The sequence below is a fragment of the Loa loa genome, assembly GCF_000183805.2.
Source record: "Loa loa unplaced genomic scaffold supercont3.145, whole genome shotgun sequence".
In the NCBI taxonomy this organism is placed as follows: Eukaryota; Metazoa; Nematoda; class Chromadorea; order Rhabditida; family Onchocercidae; genus Loa; species Loa loa.
Genome location: NW_018108325.1, coordinates 54,545 through 64,381, shown reverse-complemented (window position 1 = coordinate 64,381; position 9,837 = coordinate 54,545). Strand labels below are relative to the sequence as shown.

The window sequence follows — 9,837 nt, the reverse complement described above, 5'->3', positions numbered from 1 at the left end:
TAATAATAATAATAATAATAATGATAATAATAATAATAATAATAATAATAATAATAATAATAATAATAATAATAATAATAATAATAATAATAATAATAATAATAATAATAATAATAATGACAATAAAGATGATGAAAATGATGACGATGATGATAATGATAATGGTATTGTTAATTACAGTGATAATAACAATAACATTAACAAAATAACAATAACGAAATGACGAAATAACAATAACAAATAATAAATAATAAATAAATATTAATAATGATAATAATAATTATAATAAAACTATCTATTATTGATCAATTGAAATGCTAATTCTTTTTTAGCATTTATTAAAATATCATACCCAACAGACAATACCGTAATAACTAATTACTGCAAAAACATGCATCCATGCATGCATTAAATGCAAAATATGCAATAAACTGTTTAATTTATTCAATTAATATTACCAACATATATTAATTATTTGTTTGATCAAAAATATATAAATGGAAAAAAGGAAGAGAATAGAATTCTTGATTAAACAATTGATAATGATGAGAATTTTTTTTGTTGAAACTTTTTACTGAAAATGTTTGCATTGATAGAATTCATTGTTCTTTGAACTGCTCAAGGCAATAATATTCGTTGATAAAAACGAATTTAAATTATAGAAATTAAAATTAGCGATGAATTTTTAAAAGATTTTAAACCAAGCATCGATAATTTAAGTTTTCAGAACTTGAAATTAACATATTCTGGAAGATTTCAAATTGAATATTTATGTTTTGAATTGAAATTAACAAAGTCCTAGAAGATTTGAAGCATAAATTTTATTTTTTTCAAAAAAAAACATAAATTTTATGCTTTGAATTGAAATTAACAAAGTCCTAGAAGATTGGAAAGTGAAATTAACAACGTCCTAGAAGATTTCAAACTATCCATATTTAAGAATTTCAATCCTGAATTTAATATACATTCAGAATTTGAAAATCCTCTTAATAACTTCTCAAATATTCATTCATCTTTAAGAATAACGTCATCGTACTATTGCATTATTCCAGTAGTAAAAAAGAATTCTTCTTTTTTACTCCCCTAACGGCTATTAGTAAGAATATGGCTTATTATTAATTGGAATACTTTACAGTGTATACTTAAGTATTAGTTAGAGTATACTTTGCCGAATACACATCAATACTATTTGATGTACACTGTTGTTTAAAAATTTGCATAGGAATATATAGATATATATAATTTAAAATTTGGAAAACTTGAAATTTTGTCCAAATTAAAATTTGTATTAAATTTTGATTGTTATTATTTTCAGTTTCACAAAATATGGGATAAGGAGAGAATGTTAATGGTTGCAAACGAATTTCTCAATATCTTCATTATTTGGAAATTAAGTATTTCCATTTTTGATATCACTAATACGATTTGTATTTAAATATTATTTCAGTTCATTTATTGTTTTCTAATCTTCAATTTTTTGATGAGAAGGAAAGAAGAAGTAAAAATTAAAAAATCAATTTAACTCTTGGAAAGAATATGGCATGTATATTTTAATGTTATTATTGAATTATTAATAAAACTAATTTGTATTTGTGAAGTGTTATCATTTATCAGATTTGTGATTGTTTATCATTTCCTTGTAAACTATTTGTTTATTCTCTTTCATTTTCTATGATGCGAACTGATCAAACATTGTTTTTCAAATTGATAATGCTATTTAACATCCACATGATTCATTATTTTTAACTTGAATAAAAAAATATTTCCGCATGAAATTGACCGGAAATTAAAAAAAGAGAAAAAGTGCAAAAAATGACAGACAAAATTCGAAAATTTAAAGTGAAACAAAACCATTGATATGATAAATTTATATGTTTAACTCTAATTTTTAAGCATTGAATTGAATTAAAGGTAAAAAAGCAATTTGACAAATTACTTTTTTCTATTTTATTAATTTATAAAAATTTTTGAAAATGATATATATTGCTAAATGAATTATCGATGTAATGAAATATACTTAAAAACCATAGGAAATTGATATTAATAGTTTTCCGTTTAAATAATTAATTATAATATTTGGCATCTTCCCGATGTCAATATCCGATTAATAATGATTAAACGTCGCACACCCATTTTGTAGAAAATCAAATTTTTGAAAACTTGACCTTTACACGATGAATTTCAACACAATTTCAATACATTTGTGTGTAGACGCACGTGCGTGCAGGTGTGTAGGCGTGTGAATGTAAGTGAGCGTAGGCGTGCATATGTGTGTGCGTGCAGGTGGGCGTAGACGTGCATATATATATATATATATGTGTGTGTGTGTGTGTGTGTGTGTGTGTGCGTGTGTGTGTGTGTGTGTGTGTGTGTGTGATGTACACTCCAGATAAGATTGCTAAATATTAAGAGTGTAAAATAATGAATAATCGGATTTGATTGATTACAAAATTAAAATAGATTAGAGCAGTATATTCTTTTTTTTGCATTAAAAGAAGTAAAAAGATGAGAAAGAGAAAGAGAGATTAGAGAGAAGTAATAATGAGAAAGTTGAAATATTATCAAAGTTAGTTGAATAGTTAGACATATTCCACTTATTGCTGTTCGATTGCTATTCCTCTGATAATAATTAGTTTGAAGATGTATGGTATGAACAGACAGATTCGAAGAAATGAAATAGAGAATATAAGGAGGAAGAGATAATCTTCCAGGAATGCGGTCGAAGAAATGGAATAGAGAACATGAGGAGGAAGAGATAATCTTTCAGGAATGCGGTCGAAGAAATGGAATAGAGAATATGAGGAGGAAGAGATAACCTTCCAGGAATGCGGGGTTTTGAGGGTTGAAATTATCTTTCATTCCATTTCGTATGGCAAATGTTAAACAACAACGAATAGCTTTTTAACTACAGCTTCAGTTACAGATGCAGTGGCAAATGCAGTAACAAATGTAGCAGCAGATGCAGTAACAAATGTAATAGCAAATGCAGTACCAAATGTAGTACCGGATGCAGTACGAATGCAGTAGCAAATGCAGTAGCAGATGCAGTAAAGAATGCAGTAGCAGATGAAGTAGTAGTATCAGTAGTAGCATGAATATTTCAACCTTATCTCCTCCTCTTCATCCTTCATTTTCTTCCTCATCCTTTCACTCTTCATCTATTGCCCCAGCATCTTCTTCCTGAGGTCTATCGGATTCGAAATAATTCCACTGCTAACCATTTGGTGAAGATCATTCCCATTCCTGAAGATTGACATTTTGTGGAAAGGTATTGGTAAGTTTATCACTTATCAATTCTTATAATTACTAAAAATGTTTTAATTTTGAAAAGAAATATTTCAATGAAACAAAGTGATAAAATTATCTGTTTACTGATTAAATTATCACCCATATCACAAGTGATAATTTAAGCAGTAGATGGATAACTTCATCGGTAAAACTTGTTATTGTATTCCTAATGTTTATCGAATAATGATTGATGTTCACGAAATTAATAATATGATCTGAAATGTTCCGAACATATAGTTAATAGTTTAATTTTAAATTTAGTATGATCTGAAATGATTTGAATTCATAGTTAATAGTATGACCTGAAATGAGCCGAACTTGTAGTTGATGATGAGATCTGAAATAATTCGAACCTGTAGTTAATAGCATGATCTGTAATCACCAAACTTATGGTTCGTATAATCTAAACTTCCATATATAATAAGATCTGAAATGATTCAAGTTTATTGTAATAAGATCTGAAACTTGAAAGCATAATTCATTTTTCCATCACAAATTTTAGCTCTATGAATTTTTTAAAATTCATCAAATTACATAACGTTATGAATTCACTAACATGAAGCGTGCCTTACGTACGTTACGTGTGTAAAACAAAAAAACTGAAGTGTTTAAAACTACTTAAGTTAGATTAAAAAAAAAAGTAAAACGGAATAACAGTACTTTAGTAATGTAATACTGCTTGCATTACATTGCCAATACATTATTTTTGCATAAATTACAATTGGGATCTAAAAAGTAATTACAATTTTGAATTGTTACAGCAAAACGTCCATTTATTAATTAAAATTGTAATCTATTAATCAAAAACAAATTCCATTCTAATTAATATATTTTTATTAAGATTAGGAAGAAGTAAGCAGCTAATTTCCATTCAGTAAATACTTAATGAATTAGTAAATAATTGAGAAAAGATTATTTTTATAGTTTTGTTTCACAATATTTTGAGATTACTCATTAATCCGACGAGCTAAAATCGAACTTTCTTTTATCTTTTTTTTTCTTTTTTTCACTAAGAATAGTGCATTTTACTGATTATTGTAATATAACTAATAGATTTTCTTTTCTATAAATCTATATAAAATTATCCTTATAAGATTTTAATTAATATATCTTATGAAAAAAAACGGATGAAAAATTTCTACATTTATCAAATTTACTGAAAAAGATTGGACCATTCCGATAGTTTTTTTGAAAACTTTTTCGTAAATTTTCGGTTTTTTTTACAAATCCATGGATGTATCAATTATATGAACCCATTAATTTTATTATATTATCAACTTCCAGCACACTTATTGGATTTGATATTTGGTTGCTGACATTTGAACGTTCTTCTTCTCTTCAAATCAAGTTAGTTTTTTTATAAAATTTCTTCATCCAATTATTTTGAAATTTTTCGAATTTCTTTTTTTCTTTCAGAAAAAAATTGATAGAAAATATTTTCTTGTCTTAAAAAGAAAACAAAGTCTTTGATTAGCTAAAAATTTGAGAAATGACATACAGGTGACATAATAATACTATCCTATCTCATGTAATACTTTTGGAAGCATAAAACTATTTGAAGATTAACGATTGGATTTAATTTATCAAAATAACATAGCTGTAAATTTGGTTTCGATTGACATTTTATTCACACAATTAATTTATCTTAATATGTGATTATTTGCTCCATGGAATCATTCACTAACCGCCACCACTTTGATTTTATTAAAACTGTTAACAAGAAGTTAACTGAAATTCCGATTTTTTTTTTTTGCAAATTATATAGTACCTTAGCTATAGTAATAATCGGAATAAATTTATTCCATATGATTTATCCGGTTATATATCCGGAATAACGTATGTGCACTGCATATCTAACATATAACATCGACTTCAGTTAATCTAAAAAAAAAATATTTAAGTTGTCGATAAATATCACATCATATAGTTCCAATTAAATTTCATATCGTTCAGTCTTATATCAGCTAATCAATGAAGAGCAAAATTTTCTTAGCTTGCTTTTGAAATTTCTGCTATCATTTTTACCAGGCATATCGTTATCATTGTTATCAACTTACACTATGATTGGATGATATTTAGGTTGCATTCTCTATTTTATTATTATGCAGTTGATAATATTTCAAACCAAAAAAAGTGAACTTTAATTTCCACTATTATTATCAAATCTTTGCAGCAATCTTTTTTAAGTGTAACTTTAAATATTTCCTAATTTTTTTAAAGTAACTGAACTTTTTTTTGAATAATTTTAAGTATTTCTCAATCTTTTCCCAAAATCATTAAATATTTCTTATTTTATGCTAACATCCACCCAAACCAATTTAACTTCATCAAATCTTATTGAAATGAATACTTTGTGAGGAAATAAAATTCTACAAGTCTTTATTTTTCATCTTTATATATATATATATATGCTAACTATTTATTTAATTGCCAAAAAATTTTTGAACTTTGTTAACAAAAAAAAAGTCACTCAGTTAATATTTTTCAATTAAAATTGATTTATTTACAAAGTATTTGCAAATGAATATTTCATTAATTTTTATTAAGCAAAGAAAAAAAATGAAAAAGAAGAATTGGATGGCATCAGATAGGAAAAACAGTTGTTCCGGTGAAATTTTAATTTGTTTTAGCATTAATGAAATTAATTTCTGTACAACTTTCCGTCATCCAATAGTTCAAAATATTTTGAGTTAAAATTCACATTATAAATTAAATTTTGAATTAAATTTAAAAACCTCTTTTAACCAAAAAAAAATGAAATTTAACAATTTAACAGCAAAATAATTCTCATAGTTTTATAGTAAAATTTTTGAACGATTTCAAAATTGCGAATCGAATTATTACAGTAGGATTCTTTTTTCCATTTCTTTTTATTTTTTTGCTAAAACAATTACCTATCGAATAGCTTTTATATTAAAATATCATTTCAGCAGATTTTGTTGAAAAAAAAAGGAAGAAAAAAAAGAAAAGTTATTCGATATACAAGTGAAGAATAATAATTTCAATATCAACTTTAATTAAAAATCGTCCAAGATTAATTTTTTCATTATTATACTATTTTATTATTATTATTTTTTTATTTTTTGTTCCATCAAAATACCATATTTTATTTGTAATCGAATATTGCCTAATGATATAAAATCATTTTAATTTCAAATTAAAATTTAGTATCTTATAATGTTATACATACTAATAATTACATTAAATTAAGTTGATAATTGAATTTTTTGCAGTTATATTATCAGCTTAATATGTGTCATTGTTCTGCTTGTTTCTTTTTACCTTCCCAACTTTTCCATTTAGAAAGAACAATTTAAAGATCGAAATTAAAAAAATTCATTTAGAAGAAACAATTTGAAAATTGAAATGTTTTGAAGATTTCAAATCACAAATGAATTAGGTTGTCCGAATTTCAATTTAACTAATCCGTAGGAAATAATACATAAAGCAAAACTGGCAGCATATTGGATAAATGTTACCTGGGTAAACATATCGTATTATAGTAGTAGCAAAGTAGAAATGCTCCCAAACGTTGTCGATAGGTAACCGATGGATAGCTTTGTGCAAAATTTCTATTATATAATTTATTACAACGATAAATATTGCAGGTAATAACGTGTACTATTGATTGATTTCTTATATTCTTGATCAGCTTCTCACATTATTGATTGATTATGCATATTATCGATTGATTTCTAATCAAATCTTCAAATGGTTTTCTTTCTAAATTTATAACTTTTAATAATATCACATTATCGCAATAATTAACTTCTCTTTTTAACATTTTTTGCCATCCCTTTTCGATATGAAATCTAAAATTGTATTCGAATTATTTTCATTCTTATATTGAATAATACAAATACAATTTTATATTCGAATTATTTTTTTTTGTGTTTAAACATTTAAATGTATTTAAAAATGTATTTAAATATAAGTGCATCTTTTTTTCTCCATTTGCAGAGACTAATTTCATTAACATTTTTCAAATGATTTGAAAAAGATATTTTTGCCATGACAAATAAGAAAATATTATTAATCTTAAATACAATGAAAAAAAAGTAAGTAATTAAAAAGATTACAAATTGGAATAATTTCGTTTCACTTAAAAACGCTAAAAATTAATACCGGATGATTTTTGATCAACTTTTTACATTATTGATTGGTTTCGTTTAAAATGACAATGAATTTTACCTTTTACTTCAAAAAAAAAAGTTAGAAATTGATTAATGTAGCACTTGAAATGAAATACGAAAAGAAAAAAGTTATTAAAATAGTGGTCCGCCAAATTTAAAATCGAGCATTCCAATTTATTAATTAGTTGATTAATTAACTTATTTGCCATTCTTTTCAGTCACTTGGTAATTTAATAGTAACATTATAAAATTTCATCAAGATTAAAACCGTTCAACCGTAAACAGAACTATACCATTAACTAATAACTTTACTATATCAATAAGAGCCCCCTGTATTGATCAAAAGTATTGATCTAAAGTACTAGTTAAAAGCACTGATCGAGAGTATTGATCGAAAGTATTGATCTAAAGTTTTGCAACCAAGGAACATCCAGATATTGATTGGTGATTTGGACTTTGAACAAATATAAAATTTATTTAATATCTTCGCTTTATCGATAAGAGCCACCAAAAGCATTAGATTTAAAAATTTTAAATTTTAAAAATTTTAAATTTAAAAATACTCCGAACTCTTCTAAATTTTTAACATTTTAAAAGAGACAAGAAAAGATTTTACTTTTAATTCTATTTTCTCTAAATTTTAATATTCCATTCACTGTGACATTGTAGCAAACTAACAAATTATTCAGAGTATATGACAGCTTTGTATATCATATATTACATCAAATTTGAAATTATTTCCAGCTTATTACTAGAATCTGATAGTGGATAAGATCGAAATTTGGATTAAATTTTAATTAGAGTGCGATCAATAACTATCATCTATAAAATTATGTGCTACTGTCTGTGATGCTTATTTGAACGTGGTATTCATTAGATTGCAATCTAATAACTATTACTCATCATTATGCGCTATTGTCATATTGCTACGATGGATCAGTATCATTCATCATTATGCGCTATTGTCTATGATATTTATGAGCGCTTAACTTAATACTTTCACTATTTCTGTTTATATTCCTTCATTTCCTTTTTCTTTTTTTCGTTCTTCATTACTAACATTTGTAATTCTTGAAATATTCTTTAAGTACCTGAAACCGAGCATGAAATTCCACAGTGTCACATTGTTTATGAAAATATTCGTCGAGGAACTTCTTCCGGTATGTTTTTTCCGTTATTTTTAAATATACTTTAAACTGAATCTAAATTAAAATCATGAGGTAAATGTAGTTTTTTTCCTGTAACTTTTAGCTAAAATTAACTTTTTAAATTCAAATTTTTAAAAATTTTCAATTTACACCATTTCCTGAAAATCTTTTAAATATATTCACTTATTACGAATGATTACATATTTATTTATTATGAATAATAAACAATACATTCTCATATTTCAAGAATTAAATATTAATTAGATATGATAAACGTTTGGATATCGGCAAAGATTTAGAAATTAGCATCAGATATCAATAAAGGGATAAACGTAAAAAGTAATTGATTGAGATATTAGCCAAGAAATAAACGTGAAAAATAAAGTTTGATTACGTGAAATGTAGTATTGATAGCATCGTTTGTTAAAATGATTCATTAAAGCAAATATATGTTAGCTTAGTTTTTTTTTTGATATTACAAATTAGATATACTTAAGTATTTGATTTCTTCTCTCTCTCTCTCTCCCTCTCTCTCTTCAAATATTATCATTCATTTGGAATACATGTTTTTCTCACTATTATATTCATCAATTTTGTTTTCCTTTGTTTTTTTTTTTTAATCAAATGAGCATGATTCTAACATGTTATTATAATTTTAATTTTGATCTTAAATTTTAAATTCTCGAAGAAATTACTTCTTAACTTTAACAATTAATTTAATTAGCAAATTGAAATTAGGATTTCAAAAGTTAGGATTACTAGAGTTTCAAAAATTAAAATTTCAAAAACTAAGTCATTATTCGAATTAAATTGTCATCTTCCTTTTTCCTTTTTTGAAATTTTTTTGAAAATTCGCTTCTTAATTTGAATATTTAATCTAATTGCCAAAATTTTGTTAAATATCAATCAAATGATTACTCGAATTAAATTATTTCCTTCTTTCCCTTCCTATTTGCAAAGTTTCAAAATTTTTGGATGAATGAAGCGATAAATGCCAATAAAGGGGCATAAATTTAGAATGTTTATGAATTTAAAAAAAAAATAATTTATTGAATTTTTGAAGTAAAAACGGAAAAAAAGGGGCTTGAATAGTTGTTTGAGTAAAAGTCTAATCTAATACTTTGTAATATTTGTTGACAATATTTTACAAATATCAATAATCCTTATCATCCAAAGCATTTACCTGTGACATACCTTTAATCTCTGATCACTTCCCTCAAATCATTGTTTTTTTTTATTTTCGAAATGGACGAGAATCAAATTCCTTT

General features: G+C 24.9%; 3 protein-coding genes across 4 annotated transcripts in view; 2 read left to right on the top strand and 1 right to left on the bottom strand.

The window, feature by feature from the left end:
- The window catches only part of LOAG_08911, a gene marked incomplete at its 5' end in the record, with an annotated part of 5,820 nt that extends 4,404 nt beyond the window's left edge, over positions 1-1,416 (top strand). For both annotated transcript variants that reach the window (XM_020447824.1, XM_020447823.1), the window contains one exon: positions 1,316-1,416. In XM_020447824.1, coding sequence (XP_020305761.1) covers positions 1,316-1,349 — 34 coding nt within the window. In that variant the 3' untranslated portion in view covers positions 1,350-1,416. The remainder of the gene's footprint in view (positions 1-1,315) is intronic.
- A 785-nt stretch (positions 1,417-2,201) lies between these two features.
- Positions 2,202-3,042, bottom strand: LOAG_09718 (hypothetical protein; the record flags this gene model as incomplete). The annotated part of the gene is made up of 2 exons (XM_003145245.1): positions 2,202-2,389; positions 2,922-3,042. Coding segments are annotated over 2 exons (309 nt in total), but the record flags the coding sequence as incomplete, so codon positions are not given.
- Positions 3,043-3,140: 98 nt separating this feature from the next.
- LOAG_17884 (hypothetical protein) overlaps positions 3,141-9,837 on the top strand; it is a gene marked incomplete at its 3' end in the record, with an annotated part of 17,288 nt that continues 10,591 nt past the window's right edge. The window contains exons 1-2 of the mRNA XM_020450547.1: positions 3,141-3,274; positions 4,573-4,635. The remainder of the gene's footprint in view (positions 3,275-4,572; positions 4,636-9,837) is intronic.